Source organism: Sprattus sprattus (assembly GCF_963457725.1).
Source record: "Sprattus sprattus genome assembly, chromosome: 3".
Classification (NCBI taxonomy): Eukaryota; Metazoa; Chordata; class Actinopteri; order Clupeiformes; family Clupeidae; genus Sprattus; species Sprattus sprattus.
In genome coordinates, this window is record NC_137922.1 from 2,205,261 (window position 1) to 2,225,500 (window position 20,240).

Genomic DNA, 20,240 nt, shown 5'->3' on the forward strand with positions numbered 1-20,240 from the left:
GACCTGACATTTTGTAGGCCTACCATTTCTTGTTCTCCAACAGTTTCTTCTTCTTCTTCTTCAATGAACAAAAACGCTATTCTTGTTTCACTACTTAAGGGGAGAAAATCACACATTCCTCACCTTTCGGGGTCGGTGTTCACACCGAGAACAGGTTTGTTCTTGTCACAAACCTTACTGGCTACCAAAAGCATGGTCCCATCCCCTGACAGGAGACACAGAAAATAGTTTTCATTCTGTGGGTGATGGTGACAAAAAAGTGTATGGACCTTATTCTTCCTCAAATAAACAAACAAAGCCCTGAGTTAGTTAAACCTGTCAGTGGCACATATCTGTTGGCTGCAAAGCTTAAACATGAACTGTTTTTTGATATATATTTTAACCTAAATTATGCTTTTACCTCCAAAACTGTCAACTAAGTTACACCAGTTTCACCAGTAGAAATGTTTAAAAAAATGAAATAATACTTAAATATCTGTTCAGTGAGAAGGTTAAACCAGGTTTATAATGTGTGTTGAAAGATATGTAGACTGTTTATGACAATTATTAGGTGATTATGTCTGATGACATTCAGAAATATGGAAATTGTCAACTAAGTGACCCGTCAACTAAGTTACTTAGTACTAAGGTACCACTTACTTAGGTGTAACTTAGTTGACGGGTCACTTAGTTGACAATTTCCATATTTTATCCAATAACTAAAATGGTGGACAAAGGCTACAAGACCACATGTCATTTTCTTAAACTTCTTCGTGTTAGAATTTCACCTATCATTTTATTTTTATGATCAAAAACTCTGAGCCACAGCAGTGTACCGAACATAGTTGATGCTTAATTAAAATACTCATTGGTAACATGCTGTCTTACATCAAATATTAAAAAAAAAATGAGAGGAGATTCACCATGGTGAGTTTAAAATTGCCACCTATAGCTGCCGTTAGGCTAAAAGTGCTTCAGGTAGGTTTGTGGATAGGAAATGTGGCTACACATGTCTCTAAGCTTGACCTCTTGCACTCACACAATATTTAGGGAACCAGTTTCTCACGCAGCTTTAAACTGACTTTGCATTGAACCATTACTCAAGGTGTTTTATTGTCCATGGATTAGAATGCAGTTCTCTGACAACATATTTGTAGAAGGGTCCAGACAGATGTCCTATATGGACATACATCCAAACACACGGGGTACACCAGGCTGATTTAGCTCAGGTCAGGATATTATAATGGCCATTCAGTAATAATGGGCCATTTATTTGTCTTTTGAGAACATCTGAGTTGATGGTGTCGTCAATAGATGTGGGTGTAAAACATCTAAGTCTTTCGATTTAGTAAATGCACTTCGAACATGAAAAGAAACTGCTTCAGAAATATTGAATCATTCAGACAAACATGTAATACATACTTTTATTTGCTTTCACAAAGACTGTCAAAACATGGTCATAAACCCCCCAAAAATCTGACAGTATCAGCTAAACTAGGGATGTAGAAAACAAATTCTTGCCATTACCATTATGGTTAATTGAGAGGTCTAAAATAATCAAATATATAAGAACTGTATGAAAACATAATGCAATATGTTTATAGAAATGTCAGGGTGAGAACTAGATGCTAGTCATACCTTTATACACACCAAAAGTGATTCAACTTACATAGAAAGAGATATGATGTACAGATCATACAAGCATGTATGCTTTAAATCAACAGACTCCTCTGATCCTTTTCAGTGCATCAAAAAGCAGATAAAGAGGTAGGAAGAAAAGGATGGAACAAACTAATAACAGCTCGAAATATGTGCAGGTAAGTGATGTACATGGCATTTTATATAATCTAGCCGTTCACTTTATTGTAAGATAGGCCATACTCTGTGAGATAGGATCTCTTTTAAAGAGAGCAGTTTCAACATAGCAGCAGAAATAGGCATTCCAGACCATTTCATATCATAACATTCAATATTTAAACAGCATAAAGACATTTTAGTTTCCCTATCAACACAAACAAAAAACAAACAAATAATAACCAGAGCCAGGGTAAAGATGAAATATGGCTGAAATTGTATATCGATCTATAAGATTAAATTCCACTGACTGTGCATTATTACCTAATTAACTACAGTTATCCTTTATCTGAAGAGATGTTCAGGATCCATGACATTGGACACTACTATTCTGAGTGCTCATGTTATGAATTTGTTTTGGGTTATTACCTGCTGATTAGGGTGGCAGACGTTATGTGGATGGATGTTGGATATTGTAAGTCTTAGTATTGTTGCTGACTGACGATTTTCATGGGTTTGCTCCGTCACATTTTATGCTGGACCACATCAATGCAAATCAGGCAATTACCCTTATTCGGATAGAAAAGGAATTATAGTTTTAGATTGGGAAAGTGGAACAGATTACCCAGTGAGAACTCAAAGGACGTTGCTAAATAGCATTTTACTTCAAACCTAACACGTTGACTTGATGGACCCAAATCACATCACAATCACAGCACATACTTCCAGATACACAAGGCCCTGTTCTAAAGTCTGAACAATGTCTGGATTGAATTGGTGATAATATTGGCAACAGTAATTATTAGCAATGAATAACAGTAATAATGCCGTTTCCCTCATTTCAGCACTTCTCAATTGTTTGACAGATTTATTAAACTGTCATTTCACACCGAATGGCATAACAACTTTTTCTTAGAGAAATACACTCACATAATATACAATATGTATGTATTCATTTTATATACAGGCTTCCTGATACTTGTTTTTGAGATATTGTTAATTTGAAAATGTGGACGTTCTGAGTGTTATACATTCTGTTTACACCTAGTTTGTGATATGTAACTTGAAAAGATCATACCGAGATTTAAGTGTAATTCATTTCCAAAATAATAGATTTTATGTGACACCCACATTAGAAATTAAAATGATCACCAAGTTATTGTGTCATCACAGCACTCCTATGTCAAAGCCATCTTCGCTTCACTCTCAGTTCTTAGTTCTGTTGCAAAACCAAAAATGGTCGGCAATGTTTTGGACAACCATCAAAAACATCAACCGACCCCAAGATCTGTAACTTTAGAATCAAAAGTAGCAAAAGCAGGCACCTTCTCTGGTACGTTTATAATATTGTCGTAGACACTGTTATGATACCATAGACACAACTTTAACCTTAGAGAAATGACCAAAGATATATGTGGCTGGGAGAAAGACCCTGAATAGAAAACACCAAACCATTACTAGAGGTTGAACCCGAAAGAATTCTAAAGTCCATTTGGCTACAGCCACACAGGAAGTTATTGACGCCAATACAACTTTGAATCAGTTCTCTACAATCCGCATATCTCTGGTCAACTGTCTGTTTCATATCTAGGTGTGTATTTGCTGAATTGTTAAATGTTGTTTCATATAAATATTATATAAGACTCAGATTTGAAAGGCAAGCTTTCAAAATATCAATTTTGCTCAATGACATGATAATTAATACTTTTTAACTACCGTAGTAAGGGAAATATGTCCAAAACCAACATACAGAATTGTTCTTTGGCAAAGACTGTTGTGGTAGTTCAACTACCGGACACAGTGTTTTGTGTCCTCTTTACATCATATCAAGTCGAGTCCGATGAGTAATCAGGAGTGGGCCAGTTTTAAGGATCCAATCTGGACTGTGCTTCCAATTATGGACTCCTGAAACAAGCAAAAAAAAATTATCACAGCGATTAAAATACCACAGAATGTGATAAACACTCTAGTTCTGCTCACATGCTATAACATGACCCTCACGGGTATTTTGAGTACATGTTCCCTACAGCTAAGCTCAGTCTAGTGTCATGCACTAATGTAATCTAGTGTCATGTGGCAGCTGTGCTATGTTGATATATATATATATATATATAGTTGCTGATGCTATATATAGTTCATATGCTAGTAACAGGCTACCATGTAAGTGAAAATGCAGGGCTAGATGCTACTAGATGTATAGCGCAGACTGTAAAACATCTAGCATGTATGGAGACAACACAGTTAATAAGTTTAATGAAATTATACAATATGAGCAGTAAGATGGAGATACTGTGTCTTTTTCACAAAGCACGAACAGCATTTTAGATATTTCCAAATGGTATTTACTAAATTTAATCTGCTGCTGGCCTTCCATCTGTCATGAAGGGGTTTATATATTTATTTCCCCTTCAAACAGGCTTTGAGAAGTGTTCTCTTAGATGTGGCCGAGGGATTAGAGACACATGGCATGTTTAAAGGGTCTAGGCAGAGCTCATGGTAATGAATGTAACTGTGAAGGGATTTTAAGGTAACGCACATCCTCAGCACATTCACACATCTGTCATAGCAATTTTCCTTTTTGTCCAGGTTATTTCCCTATTAGTACTGAATATAGAGAAACTTAGGTATTTCTGTCAACCTGCTCAAAGCATTCACTAAAGTAATCACTTTGAAGTAAATATGTGTTTAAATTTCATAAACTGAGGAGATAATTATCATTTCTATCTTTCATATTTCAGAGGAGAGTCAGGGTGAAAGGGTACAATCTCACTCACCAGGCTTCCGGTGTGTCTTTCCGGCAGTCCCCTCTCTCGTCCTCATCCTCACTGGACCTGCCGCGGCCCCTGAGACCCGCTCGGCAGTGCATTCCCACCAGGCGGTGGTGGATGGCGGCATGGAGCCGGGAGATGTCCCGGGCCCCGGCCTGGATGAGGAAGACTCGGACGGCGTGGCTCTCCAGGTCGGTGGCGGTCACCTGGAGGTTGCGGCGGGCAGGCCTCTTCAGCTGTGTGTGTGGCCAGAGCTTGGTGTTCAGGATCAGCTTCAGGCTGCCCTGATGTCTCATGACTGTGGGGGAGAGAGGGGGGGTGGGGGGGGGGGGGGATCAGAGTCAAAGTAGCTTTATTTGTCAATTACTTCAAATGTCAAGACATACAAAGTATTCGAAAAAACGTTTCCCACTCTCCTACCTACGGTGAAACATATAAGTGCACAGGCACAACAGAGAGGACATACAAACATACAGACAAGACAATGTCTCATGACTGTGGGGGAGAGAGGGGGGGGGGGGGATCAAAGTCAAAGTAGCTTTATTTGTCAATTACTTCAAATGTCAAGACATACAAAGTATTCGAAAAAACGTTTCCCACTCTCCTACCTACGGTGAAACATATAAGTGCACAGGCACAACAGAGAGGACATACAAACATACAGACAAGACAATGTCTCATGACTGTGGGGGAGAGAGGGGGGGGGTGGGGGGGGGGGGGGCGATCAAAGTCAAAGTAGCTTTATTTGTCAATTACTTCAAATGTCAAGACATACAAAGTATTCGAAAAAACGTTTCCCACTCTCCTACGGTGAAACATATAAGTGGCACAGGCACAACAGAGAGGACATACAAACATACAGACAAGACAATGTCTCATGACTGTGGGGGAGAGAGGGGGGGGGGGGGGATGGGGGGGATGAAGAGATACTGATACAAGGCACTTGATTCATATAACCTTAAGTAATTAACAGTGCTTGGAAAATGATCTCCATCAGATACTATACAACGTTGTAGTAGAGTTTGATTTTGATAGAATAAGGCTGTATGTTAGTTTTCATCTAATTAAGGAGACACACCTGCTAGTGTAAGACATGGAGGTAGGTGGCTGGAGGGATAAGACTGCTATGCCTTATGTGTATGTGAACATCCACCACATCTTGTGTGTATACAGTAGGCTCTGTTGATGATGAACACATGCACCTAGAGATGGGTCAAGGGACTGCACATGCCAGACTCTCACCTATCCTGGACTGCAGCTCTCCCCTGTTTCCTGTTGCCAGGTCGTTTAGCCGCAGGATGCCCCTCCCTCTCTCGCTCCATGACTGTGTGCCCTTCTCCAGCACAAACAGCTTGCACGATAGCTGGAGGATAGAAAATGGCAGGATTAAGAATTCTTCTCCTAAAAGGCAGACAGGATTTTCTTTTTCTTGCCACCACATCCACTAAGTCAAACTCCACAGGCATTGTACCACCTAGTTCAGGTATTGAGTTTATCAGAAAATATATAAAGCCGACTTTGTGAATCTGTAAGCCATGCCACAGCTTTGAGTTTCAACCTTGCCGACTGTTTAAAGTAAACAGTTTAACAGTGGGGACGGTAGAGTTCAATCTCACCTGAACCACATTGCTCTCTCTCTCCTCCCCTGTGATCACCTGCACCTGCTTGAGCAAACAGTGCCTCCTGCAGGACGCAGTGGTGGCTGCAGCCGACTCCCACAGGGAGCGCTTAACTGTTGCTGACAAACAAAACACACAAGCACAGGCTGAGTACAGCAGTCGTTGGAGAGTCAGGCAAAAAGACATTTGGTGACCAATATATCCTGCTTCATACAAGCATGCTTTGAAAAAAAAAAAATTGAAACTTAGAATGTCAATGTATACAAAGATATCTCTGAATAAAACTTTGCTTCAAAGTCACCCAGTGCAATTTTCGAGGCTTAAAATGAAACATTCAATTTGTAGTCTTTTTTAAACGTAGTAAGTTTCAATAACTCCATACCATTACATATCGACATTCAAGGAGCAAAGATGAGACGTCGTCGTGTGGTGAGAACTGATAGAAAATCGATAACAACAACAATCGCCGCCATTTTCTTTATTTTTTGTAACCTACAATAAATAAAGCAGGCTTCCAGTCAATGGAAAAATGGCCTCTCCCCACCGGCGATTGTTGTTGTTTACGATTTTCTATCAGTTCTCACCACACAACGACGTCTCATCTTTGCTCCTTGAATGACGATATGTAATGGTATGGAGTTATTGAAACTTACTATGTGTAAAAAAGACTAGAAATTGAATGTTTATTTTTCATTGAATGTTTACATAAAGTTGCACTGGGTTCCTTTAAAAAAAAAAAAAAGAAGATCAAATTGACTATCAATTTAGCCAGTTATATCAGTTCTATGATCCTGGTCATAGCAGGAAGGAAGGGTTTGCCTAAATGAGAGCTGCGCTTTCATGGCACTCACTGCCTCAATCTGTAGTACTGACTTGTTACCAGTAGGAGGCCCCAAGGCGCTATGAGGACTAAGATATGTCACTGTCTATTTCGTGTCTATTTTAGGAAATGTTCTAAATCTGGACAAAAGTGATATTAAATGTAATTTAATTATTATTTACAGGTGTGGGATGTCTCTGGACTTGATAAATCTGAATCCGAAGAGCTGCTATCAGAATCAGATGCATCTTCACTGTATGGACTTTTCAGTGGATTCTGAAAGCAAGAAGGAGAGAAAAACTAATGAAAACAAATTGTACACAAATACTGATGGGATGCTAAAGTACCCTTGGGCAGCAATGCCAACTCAATGCTAACTCAAATCCAATAGGAACTCACCAGCACCCTCTCACTCATGTTCTCTCCAAACACAAACTGGATGCGACTCTGCTTGGCTCCGTCCCCCTTTACGTGACTGCTAAATCAACCACAGGGCAAGTCAGTACCCATCCCTGATACATAACCACAACATGACTTTGACTCATTCTAGAATGATCCAGAATCTGGCTTCTCTTATCTGAATGCAAAGTTTCAGACTTTGGACTGTGACTTGTAAATGAACCACGGTGATTCAAATTCATTCAGTTTCATAAATTACATTTATGCAAAGTGGGTGTGAATAATGAATAGCCCTTTGTAAAAAACCCATATTACTGCTATCATTAATATTAACAACTCAGTTACTTCAATATTCAAAATGGTTCATCTTAAGCATGTTCTCCTTCTCACCAATCTGACGGAGATGACGGGAGCTGATCGAAGGCACTTGGTGATGTCTGCTGGTCAATGCTGTCTCTGTCCAGGTCATCTTCAGAATTTAAGCTCACCTGAGACACAGCATACAAGAGGGATGGAAATGGGGTTTCTAACACCATATGAAACATACTGCAATCGATGTATTACTGCAGAACATCAGGGATCAGGGATGGCTGTCAGGATACACATTATGGCATGGAGCAGAGTGTTGAATACTGTTGGAATATAAATTAAATACAAATAGATTTGGGTTCAGAGATTAAAATGTGGTTTACAGTGTGGAGCCTTGACGAGGTTCAAGTATTTTAAAAATATGATTCAACAAGAGTGAATGAGGAAGCTGTGAGGATCCCTGACGAGAGATGATCCATGGCTTAGCACCTCTTAAAGATACATTCTCAGTTTGACTGAACTTAAAACCAGTGGCAAGTACCTTCCTACTACCTCAGCACGAACTTAATATCCTGTACACATCAGAAATAGCTGCTGGTAACTGGTAGGAGTTTCACAAAAAAAATATGCACGCAACAAAAAAAGGTTTTAAAAAGTCTTTATGTCTGCAAATCAGTGTTGTTCCAGTACCTTGAGATGAGGCCGGTCCCTCCAGGGCTTAGGAGCTAGCAGTACAGCTGGCCTTAGCAGGGCCCTCTTCACTCGAACACATGGAGGGCCAACTGAGGCTGGAGACAGAGAGAGGGCAGACTGTTATTGACAGCAAGGGTGTTACTGTCACCTGAAATGTTTTTACCTTTAGTATACTCAGTATACAGGAAATCATCTTTACCTATGTCGGTTGAAACTTTGTTAGCATTGCAACGGGTTGAAGGCATGAACACATTTGATCTTGAGACTATGAGAAAATGAAAACAAAGAAAGAAAATATGTCTGTCATTATATTAAATCAACTACAAGTCACACATGAATAGTACCATGACATGAACACTTGTTTGTGCTATGTAAAATGAGTATTACTGTGTGACATGGCTCGGCTCACGATCAGTATCTCCACTACTAGCACTTCGTCTTCGAGCATGAAACGGACATCTCAAAAAAAGAACCTGAAGTCATTCCGTCTCTGAGTCAAAAAGAAGTCCAAAAAAGAACCTGAAATCATTACGCCTCTGACTCACTTCTTCTGTACATTTGTAGTTCATAAGTGAAACCCTGTCTCAGCTGAGACTTCTGGGAAATGGTGTCTGCAGTTACACAGTCTGGGGACTGTAAGACTACACTGTTCCAGAGGTCTGGGGGGAGCGCCAGGGGAGAGACGAGGCCCCAGGCTGCTGAGAGCGAGGGTGTGTCGGTGATATGTAGTAAGCAGGTGAGGCTTGGCCTGACTGATGTCTGAAACAGACACCAGCCAGACGACCCAGTGAGCCCCCCCACTGGAGATGGCATGAGTCTGTGTCTGTGTATGGATGTGTGCACATGTGTGAGTGTGTGTGTGTGTGCATCCATATATGTGTGTGTGTGTGAGATGTGTGTGACGTGTGCGTAAGCTCTTTCTGCTCCTCACAGGCGTGTGTGTGACCTGAATACCAACCACGTAAAACTGCACCACCTCTGCTCCAAAGGCTTAGAGATTTTTTTTGTTCCGGTCAATCCAGATACATCCAGCCCCTAAGCTAGTGATTGGCCAACGAGTGCAGGTCAAAACTGGTGACTCAGACCCAATGACCACCTTTGCGTGTGAGGAGCTTGCCCCATTCAGCAAATGACAGGATGATCTACTCTCCCCCCCCCCCCCCCCCACAAATAAAAAAGAATGACAGATAAAAAGTCCACAGCCTAATCTTACCTGGCAGGGATGGGGGGAAGGTGAAGGAACTGGATAGCATTCGTCTGTCTCTCTCGGTGCTACCTGCCAGAGGGATGAAGAGGAGCTTAGAATCTTGGCTTTGCATAATGAACTTGGCCAGGAGGCATGTTGATACAACACAAGCCATAACTCATAAGATCTGTAATCCATTGGAGACGGTTACGCTCTTATTACATAATGCTTAGCGAGGTGTTTTAGATCCAATCAATTGCTTAACACACTAAAACATAACTTCAGTTACTGCTTTATTGTACCTCTTCGGGTTCGGCCATTTATGCTGGGGTAGGTGAAGGAGCGGATCCTTTTCATGGTAGGCCCTGGGAAACGGATAAGACCATATTTAAGGTGAATGTAGTCATGTTATTAGCTGAAAGAAGCTACCATGACGGTTTCTGTTCCAATGGGCTAATATAAGTAAAAACATGGTTAAGTTTTAGATGACGTTAGTGAACAATATGATTCATGAGTTTAGTTGTGAATAAAGAGACCTCTTACCATTTACGTCATCCTCTGCTCTCCTCTGTTGAAGAAAACACCAAAGGTTACCAGCTATACTTCTTAAATACCCCCTGATACATTATGAAATATACCAATGGGGCATAGTATATCAAATAAAATAATGCCTGATTAGCTTATTAGTTGGTTGCTTTCTATTGATAGATTCTCCTTCTCAGATCTCTGGTTCTCTCAGAGCTAGTTCTGTCCATGCCCTGTGATAATCCTAAAATACTCGTGTTTTGTCAACATTTCTAGCACAGTTTGACAGATTACCTTCATTGATGCGAATCTCTGAAAGACAAACACAGGTGGTGCAAGAACAGGCTTTTCTGCGAAGAAAAACAGAAAAACACTTTCACTCATAACTCCTTTTCCGTAAAAAAAAAATGTACAGCAAAATGAAAGATTACAGATAGTAACTAAAAGCACCAAGGAAGATGCCGATCAAGGAGATGTATTTTTGATGTGCCACTCCTGCCCTATTTAAATTCCCTCCTTCCCTAAAAACACGTTTTCCCCCTAAGAGGAACCTAATCAAAACCATGTTGAGATGTTTTTATTCAATTACACACATTGCGCGGCCAAGATTCTGGAAAGCCACACTTTCGGGCATGCAGGCACCAGAGCGCAGGGGCGGAGAGAGTGCACAGACCAGCCCTGAGCTGTATGCATGAATGGAGGCCTTCAGACCCAGGCGCTCTTACGCAATACCTCAGAAGCACACAGGGGGGGGGGTGTGTGTGTGTGTGTGTGTGTGTGTGTGAATTAGGTCTTTCCGTAGGGCTTCAAGGCAAAGAGTCTGTCGGAGCAGAGGGGGTTTCTGTAGGTCAAGCTGTTAGGCTGAAATTAGGGGCTGGGGCTAGGCTGAAATTAGGGGCTGGGGCTAGGCTGAAATTAGGGGCTGGGGCTAGGCTGAAATTAGGGGCTGGGGCTAGGCTGGTTGAGGGGGGGGGGGGGGGGGGGGGGGGGGGCTAGGCTGGTTGAGGGGGGGGGGGGGGGGCCTGGCGGTGGGATCCAGGCCACAGTTGAGAGGGATTGGCTCCGGGTCAAGCCCAGACCAGCTCATTCCTGTCTACTGTGGAGCTATAAATACATGCACGTTGTGTCACTGGAGACAAACACTCACTAACAGCCTTAGTCACACACCTACTTCTCCCTTTTGCTGTATCAGTATAGTGGACTACAACCATCTTAATGGCTCAACTGGGATGAGTCTGATATTTACTGTACCCGCATACATATCGCTTGTATACGTACAAAGAAATCTGACCTTAACATTCTTGCATACGTCACCAAACATCGATCAACATCTTTCATGTTCAGCCTACTGTTTACCTCACATTGTAGCGTTCTATCATGGCCTCTGAGAGCTCCAAGGATTCGTTTGGCTCAAAATAACAGTGACCAGGGGGGCAATAATAGTGACCAGGGGGGCAATAAAGGGCTTCAGCCAGGCAGCTGGCATAGAAAATACTGAGTAATGAATCAAGCCAGCCAGCCAGGCTTGTAAGAGCACAATGGCAGCACATCCTTAAACAGGAACACACTGGGCTTTATATTTTCTGATAGTCCTAAATCTACTGGGCCCTTTGCGTATGCTTGTGCCCTTAAGCAGAATTACAGAAATGACGGTCTACGCATTCACTCTGTGGTTCCATCTGCTGATGCCACACAGACACGTCACTTCAAACCGTCCTGGCAGTGAAAAACACTTATGAACATGTTCCTTCTAACGTAGGCGTGAGATAACCACCTGAACCACATTGGCATTTCTCACTCCTTCACACCCCAGGAGCAAGAATCCTGAGATGACTGACTCCATTGACACTCTCGAGAGAATCCTCTCGTGCCATTGGCCCGGGGTCATCTCGCATGTTCCCTCGGCCCACGTTGGCCAATAAACCCCGCTTCGGAACATGCTGTCCAGAATGCGGCAGCAGAGTTCGTAACTCTCGGAGTTGGGTGCAGGCGGCGTGTATGTGCTGACAGTCGAGCGGAATACAAAAAGCATGTTGTTTGGACTCAGATCCTAGGCTGTTGCGTAACTCACACAATGATACAGATGAGAGCCTTGTTAGGGGCCATCTCCAGCTAAGAATTGTCAAGACACACTTTGTTTACAATGCACCTCTCTAGCAAGGATCACACGGTGCTCTCATGACAGGAAAAGCACATCTGAAATGAGACAGATGTTGGAGCAAACATGCATTGCATTTTTCCTTTAAGCAACATCAGCACTGAAGGAGAATGGCATCAAATAGAACTTCCTATGCTAGATACCCAGCCATCTGCCAACTATAGCCGTGAACTTTGAAAGAAACTTAACAATTCATTTTTCATACATGTCATTTGATAGGAATAGAAGGACTAGATAGAAAGATAGATAGATAGATAGATAGATAGATAGATAGATAGATAGAAAGATATATAGCTGGTTATTTAGATTATTAACATTTTTATATACATACAAAGTAAAGAAATAGCTCTTATTGTGCAAACTAAATGTAGAATGTGCATCATGCCCTCCTGGCACAGAGGGGAGTCATTATATCATGCTATTGTACTTGGCAGGAATAACCTGCCGGAGACCTTATTACAGTGGAGTTGATGGAGCCTCCAACTGAAAGCACTCTGCTGTCTGAGGGGCATAATGTTAAGCAGTTTTGTGCAACATCCTTCTCTCAAAGCCGTTCTCAGCAAGAGCCAACCCGCATTATCAGTTTATTCAGCTTCTGGCTCTGATACTGCTGCTACCACAGATGGCTGCAAGGAAAATTGTACTTGCAAAACCAGATTGGTAAAGGTTATGCAAACATCTTGCAGCACACGTTGAAAAACCTAAACTTCCTCAAGAAGTAGAATCTGCTCTGTTCTTTCCTGTAGACAGCCTCAGTGTTACAGATCTGTCTGCTGTCAACATAAACATGCAGGTATCTGGCGCTCTCCATCATCTCCACCTCTTCTCCCAGGATGGAAATGGAGCCCCTGAAGACCCTCACAGCGCGCTGCCAAGTTTGTCCCGGTGAGAGTGGGCTTGTTGAAGCAGGTCAGATGATGGCATCCTCAACCCTGACCTGCAAACTACAGTGGGTCCGGAGAGGTGCTCACCTGAGGTCTGAGAGGAGCCCAAACCAGCCTCTCCAGGACTTTCATGATATGGGATGTCAAGGCAATGGGTCTATAGTCATTGAGGACAGATAGAAAAGAGGCCTTTGTTAGCGGAACGAGGCAGGACTGCACTGGATCATTCTCCTGGCTCAGGTTAAGGTTGAAGAGGTGCTGTAGAGTCTCACAGCTGGTCCAATATAATTGTGTTGAAGATTCCCTGGGTGTTTTTATGAACACATAAAATAACAAGAATGGCAGACAGTATAGGACATACTTCTGCAGAGGCCAAACAGTCCCCTTTAATGTCATACCTTGTAACGTTAGCAAAACTGCAACTAATGGCATATCTTGCAACCTTAACAAAAGCGGAACTGAAGTCGTGACTCAAGCAGGCGCCCGTGACTCCTATCCAGACCTCCCAAATGTAATGGCGTCTCCCTTGGCCCATGCTACACCTTTCCACCATGCTTCATGAAAATTGGGCTACAAGTTTTTTGCTTAATCCCGCAAATAAACAAACAAACTAACCAACCAACAAATCAGGGTGAAAACATAACTTCCTTAGCTGCTGTTAATTGTGTGTCCTATCATGTGAGACCACACACACACACAAAGACACAAAACATGTCTAGCGCCAGGCATGTCCTTTTACACTAGGTGCCAATTTGACCCCCAGAGAACGCGTCAGAAAATAGAACAAGCATATCCCTCTCCAATACCCCTCTGTAATATGGTCTGCCTGCTGCTCTAGGCCGCCTGCGCAAAAGCTGTTGAGTCATGCAGCCCATATGCGTATGGCTCTTAAACTGACGTGCGAGGGAAGATTATGAGTCGGCGCAGGGACAGCTTTCCCACCCCACCAGCGAAATACGCCGATGCCCTTTCAGACTCAGCTGCCCTCAGCTAGTTTCGGACGGAGTCCGCCACTCACTTTCTCTCTCTCTCTCTCTCTCTCTCTCTCTCTCTCTTTCTCTCTCTCCCCCCTCTCTCTCTCTCTGTGGGCACTCGTGGGAGGATTATGAGATGTTTAGTACGGCTCCAAACCACAGAGATCTAAACACACAGAGACGTTATTTATGTCTGTGGGCAGCTCCTCAGCAGTCCTAGCCTAAGTTGATCAGTGAAAAATAATAACGTGGGTCTTCTGGAGAGATTTAAAAAGAGCCCAAGGGGAGTCGGTTCCTGTTTGTTCATGTTTCTCCCCCTCTCTCCGTCCTCTTAGCAGCTTCATAAAGGAACAGTGTGTTTGTGCTGCTTTTCTGGCAAAGCCTGAATGCGCTGTAAACCGCCATGCCAGCTGTGGCAAGACTCCACAAACCTCTGCCTTGAAAGAAAGCCAACCTGCAGAGCAACACACTCAATCCTAAGAACATGCACACACACACACACACACACACACACACACATACAATCAGTCAATCACACATGAACATACACAAACACATTCGCCAACAAAAACGTTCTCATACTTTCGCTTACACACACACACACACACCCTCACACACACACACAAACACTCACATGCACCCTCTGCTGGATTCGGTATGCTATGCTAATCTGGAAAGTGTGTGTGTCACGGCGAGTGTGTGTGTGTGTGTGTGTGTCTGTGTGTGTGTGTGTGTGTGTGTATCCGTGTGTAGCGGAGGGGGGAAGCCCTGGCGGCTCAGACTAGGCAGCTCTGGACTCAACCAGATCAGCCCGGGAGGGTCTGGAGGAGAGAAACGATCACGCTGCTGGCGGCAGCTGCCCAAACATCACTCACTCTACGAAACAATGCCAAGCCCAAACCTTCCTGTAACAACCCTCAACAACACCCTCCACCCCGTCCCACACGCACAGACACACTCGCTCACAGATCAGTCCTGGCGGGGCCCACTCGCTGTTGGAATAGAGGCAGTATAGAAACTGCTGCTGGCAATGGGACAGTGTGGTTTCATTGCTCGCTGTAACATTATTCAATGTTCTGTCCAACCAGAGTCAAACAATGGTTCAGTCTTCAAACTAAACTCTGTGAGCGCCCCAGAAAGTACTAAGTGTTTTGGGGCTAGTCTGCAGGGATGGTGTGTGTGTGTGTGTGTGTGTGTGTGTGTATGTGTGTGTGTGTGTGTGTGTGTGTGCGTGCGTGTGTGTGTTATTCAGAGAACATAACCATGAGCTGAGGAGAGAAGCTTTGTCATGCAGTGGCCAAGTTTAGCTTACGGCTTGTTGCTTGTGAACGCTTCGGACCTGTTCAGGATGATCAAGCCACTGTTGGTCTCTCAAGTCAGAGATGCTTCTTGTCTGCTAGCCCTTTTGGGCTGTGCCTTTCTATGGGGAGGGGGTCATCTGAGTAGAAAACAGAGAAGCGGGCCTCTGCTGGATTCGGTATGCTATGCTAATCTGCTATGCTAACAGTCTATTTTCAGTGTTGTTTCAGTCTAAAGGAATGCGGCGCTACTCCAGAGCAGCCCCCAGGCTGTGCACCATCACACATCCAACACATCAAGTTACTGCTGCTACCACTGATCCAGAAGAAACTGGAGCCATATCTCGGTCTACTGTAAAACCATTCGGTTTATTGGCGTTGGTTTAAGAAAAGGACTTTGATCCTGTTTATTTTTTTGCACTCAAGGGCTCACCGAGAGGCCCATCTTCTCAGAGTAACAATGGTAGTAGAGGAATTTAGATACTGAAACTGAAATACTCTTTTGAAAACTCAGATACTAATGAGTGAATTACAGACAGCCACACAAAATAATTCCCAATGTCTTTCGTTGAAGTCCATATGCATTAAGGAGAAGAGACGTCTGATGCTGTGCGCTGTGCAGTTGTAGAGTTATTTATCATTTATGTTCATGATGATTTTGATGTTCATAATATATTCATCTATATTCATCATTATGACCCTATAATCATACAGGACATGGTGGTGTAGTGGGAGTCTGAAGTGCTCACATTTGGCCCCTTTTCCCTTTTCCACAGACCTCCTAAGAACATCCTCTCAGGGGTCAGGTTGCAGAGGCCACACACCTTTCTGCAGAGACGAGAAATCAATCAGAGTTGAGGTTTCGTACTGAATTACACCCTAATACTGAAGAGGATGCTCTACTGTCACAGAGTAGGTCGACAGGGAGAGGAGGGGGGAGCGAAGATCTCTGGGGTGAGCCAAGGCAGTCAGGGGTGGTGTGTGTGTGTGTGTGTGTGTGTGTGTGTGTGTGTGTGTGTGTGTGTGTGTGTGTGTGTGTGTGTGTGTGTGTGTGTGTGTGTGTGTGTGTGCGTGCGTGCGTGCGTGCGTGCGTGCGTGCGTGCGTGCGTGCGTGCGTGCGTGAGTGAGTGAGTCAGTGAGTGAGTGAGTGTGTGCGTGCGTGCGTGCGTGCGTGCGTGCGTGCGTGCGTGCTTGTGTGTGTGTGTGTGCGCGTTCGTGCGTGCTTGTGTGTGTGTGTGTGCGCGTGCGTGCGTGCTTGTGTGTGTGTGTGTGCGCGTGCGTGCGTGCTTGTGTGTGTGTGTGTGTGTGTGTGTGTGTGTGTGTGTGTGTGTGTGTGTGTGTGTGTGCGCGTGTGTGTGTGTGTGTGTGTGTGTGTGTGTGTGTGTGTGCGCGCGCGCAGTTCTAGTCTAATCTTCCCTGATCTGATCATGCTTTAATAGGATTCTGTGAGATTCAGCAGGTGAAACCATTCCGGATTCACCTGGCACATAGGGTCACCTGAGTAGGTAATAGTAATGGTCTATAGCCACCATACTTGAAGGGGTGGCTGCAGGCTTAAGAGGTACATTTGCAAATCCACCACAGATTCTCCCTACTTCTAAGGGAGACATGAGAACTCTATTGATTGGTCCCTATATAGATAGGCAAAGTACATCAAGTATAGTCCTTAGGCTATTTTAACTTGTTTAACCTTGTGGACGGGTGTTATACATGAAACTGAAGTCTGGTTGAGCTCACGTATTCACAGAGTGAATTATGGATGTCTAATAGTTCCTGGCCAAAGGTCCCGAAAACTCAAACCAGATATTGTAAGTAACCTTTTCAGCTGAAGGAACGTGAACCTATAACTTCTGCACTTACTGTGCCTGTCTCAATCCCCTGAGTTAGCCCTGTGAGCACTGAACTATTACAGCATTCCCAGTCCAATTTAACAATTAAAACCAGAGCAGCATAAGAATTAAGTCTGATTGTACATCCCTGTTCATTTGCTCTCATGGGTGAAGACACACACAAACTGCAGCGATGCTGTATGAGAAATGCTTTACAGCTATGATGCTTGAAACACATGGTTTCATTGCAAAACATAGCGAAACAATATGGAACATATATAAATATGCTGATTACAACATAGTCTTAAAACGTCCACAAAGACGATAGTACACTGTGTATGTGTACTGATTACATTAAACGTAGACATTTCATAAAACGTTTGAATAGAATACTACATGACCATACTGTGCAAAACATCAAATTCTATAAAAAAATTCCCGCCCCCGTGCTACCCTCACCATTTAATTCAGCATCTTACCTTCACTGTTGTCGTAGATACGGTCTTTTCCAAATCCAGGAACAGAGCGACTTGAACTCTCAGAATCTCCCTGCGAGGCCCTTGAATGAGAAGTTACCGTGATTTTCAGCGCTGATGAAACTGGATAGAGTCCACTTGAAGGTAAACTCGAGGACATTGTCATCATCTAAGGAGTCCAACATGCCAGAGCTAGGGACAGGTCAGTACCTGGAAGGTCGTTCAGGTAACATGTTCTACCAGAATGATGATCTGAAAGAGTTTTAACTTGCGTGGTTGATCCCTGTTAATTGAACAATAAAGTGTCTTAAATTTGAATCACAATTTTCTGATGTATTCTCGGTCTACAACCCCGCGGTCTCGCAACACACAGTGACCCAGTAGGATGAATGGAGCGCTCTGCGCGAATGTTTACCCCAGTCCACGTTGCCAGATTTGTGGAGCGTGCGGGGTGGGCGGGGTGAGAGGCGTGGTTACATCTGACATGCGCTGGCTGTCCCATGGACTATACCGTGAACATCTGCATTTACGTGACAAATGGCATGAAACACAACATGATGTTAGATCAAAGATTGTCCTGATTTAAACCCGAACTGACTTTGCAGGACCATCCTGACCAATTAAATAATAAAAAGTTTTAGTATTTCAACATGATTAGAAACTTTACCCCCCCCCCCCCCCCCCCCTTTACGAAGTTATTTCTTTCATTAACCACACAGTGTAACTAAAAGAACCGAGTCATTTCAGCCTCAAGACAGATCGCTCACCTTCATCTCACTGATTGATTTGACCAAATGCATTCTGTATTGATACAAATGTTTGATTGCTGCTCCACTGTAAGATTTGGCATGTTTTGCGTATTATAGACTCTGTCACTTCCCGAGCGTGGAGCCAAAATTTGTACACATTTATTTTCTACAATTTATGCCAGGTACCGCGAGGTAAATATAGAGTTCATGATTATTGTTATTGTTTTTATTATCATAATAATACAAATTTGTATAGCCGTGTTTCTCTCTTATTGTTTGGACACTAAAAGCTAAATGTTCCTTTAACTACGTCTTTGATCATGAACAACTGACAGTACGCATATAGCTACATCCTGGAGGTGCAAGTCTCTGTAAGGGACTTTATCTGATATAGGAAGCATGCGTAGTCACGTGACACGCCTCAGCTGGTGGTGAAGTCATGACGGGGCTTGAGTGAAGCCTGTGGCGCCGGAACGGACTGGTTTCGTGAGCATGCTCAGTGCGTTCGCATGGAAATTTCCACTGTGGCCTGCCCTCGCAGCCAACATGGGGCAAAGGTTTCTCCACTGAAGACCAATGGTTGGTCTAACTGTGAAGGAACTCTTCTGTTGTGTATTTATTTTTGTTGAAACTGGCACAAAGCTGTTTTTTTGAAGCACGTGCGGAAGGGTGTGCTGTTGCCCTCAATTCCTCTGGATTATCTCTGAATGTGTTTGTGTTCCATGGGCAGTCTGCTCTATCTGTGTTGATGTTACTGTGCAGCATCCTATGCCTGGATGGCTACTTGATCATTTGTTGACTATCTTTCATCACATGTGCACATGAAAAATAGAATATTACCCCACTGCCCTTGACCTGGACCTTATTCAAACTTCCCAAATACAATACCTCAAGATAAATCTAACAAGAAAGGAAGAAGGAAGGAATTACTATGTAACAACAAGGAAGAAGACAATGACAAGACAAGGAGGAGGCAGAAAAGCTTTTCTGAGGAGATGAGGGGAAAGGTGAAAATCAATCACAAATAATGTATCCGTATATATAGATAGGAGAATAATATTAATGAGTAATATGGTAATACTTAAAAAGAAATGCCTCTACAATTTGGTCCCAGAACTGTTTAGAACCCCTCAACTCAGATGATCTCTGAAGACACAGGGGTCATCAAACACGGCAACAACTCTTCCCTGTGACAAAGTGCACTGCTGCTGGCCAGTGAGGGCATACGTTGTGTGTCCAGTCTGGTGTGCTGCTGTGAATCACACCTACATACTCATACAACATTCAGGTCTATTCACCCAACGGTTGATTTCCACTGGACGAGCCAGTGAGATTGGAGAGGCCTGCTGTGTCTGTGCTGTTAAAGCATTCTGTCAGAAAGCCAAAAGAATGAAGCTACTGCTGGCCCTATGAAGGAAACCAGGTTACTAAACGTTAATAATATTTTAAATGAATAATTCCTCAGGGCCTATTTGTTGGCTTTAAGATGATATTCTTCATTTGTTTTTCCTAATCTGCTTTTTCTTGTTGTGTTTTGTTTTTTGAATGAATTTTCCGAATGACAGATGACAGATTTGTAACTGATTTGTAATGTAAATAGAATCACACTGACTCCTTATCAGGATAACAAATCAAGTTAATCACACACAGATTAATGATTATGAAACACTGCAACCTACTGTCTCATTTGAAAATGAGCTGTTCAGAGTCTTCAGATCCCATTCAATGAGATCTGTTATGTGAGGAATTATGTTGTATTATTGAGCTGAGAGACTATATG

General features: G+C 43.0%; 1 protein-coding gene across 2 annotated transcripts; it reads right to left on the minus strand.

Moving 5' to 3' along the window:
• Positions 1 to 1,531: 1,531 nt before the first annotated feature.
• On the minus strand, positions 1,532 to 18,069 carry LOC308362974 (ran-binding protein 3-like; the record flags this gene model as incomplete). Of its 2 annotated transcripts, XM_080835712.1 has the most annotated exons (14): positions 17,715 to 18,069; positions 10,387 to 10,442; positions 10,111 to 10,135; positions 9,870 to 9,932; positions 9,595 to 9,657; positions 8,581 to 8,646; positions 8,379 to 8,476; positions 7,770 to 7,867; positions 7,380 to 7,458; positions 7,163 to 7,256; positions 6,158 to 6,279; positions 5,784 to 5,904; positions 4,548 to 4,839; positions 1,532 to 3,678 (listed from the first exon to the last, which is right to left on the minus strand). In XM_080835712.1, the coding sequence occupies exons 1-14, from the start codon at positions 17,878 to 17,880 to the stop codon at positions 3,669 to 3,671; spliced, it is 1,353 nt and encodes a 450-aa protein (XP_080691838.1). In that variant the 5' UTR covers positions 17,881 to 18,069. The 2 variants fall into 2 exon arrangements, with proteins under 2 accessions (XP_080691838.1, XP_080691839.1); XM_080835713.1 differs by lacking the exon at positions 1,532 to 3,678 and having other exon boundaries at positions 4,544 to 4,839.
• Positions 18,070 to 20,240: the final 2,171 nt, after the last annotated feature.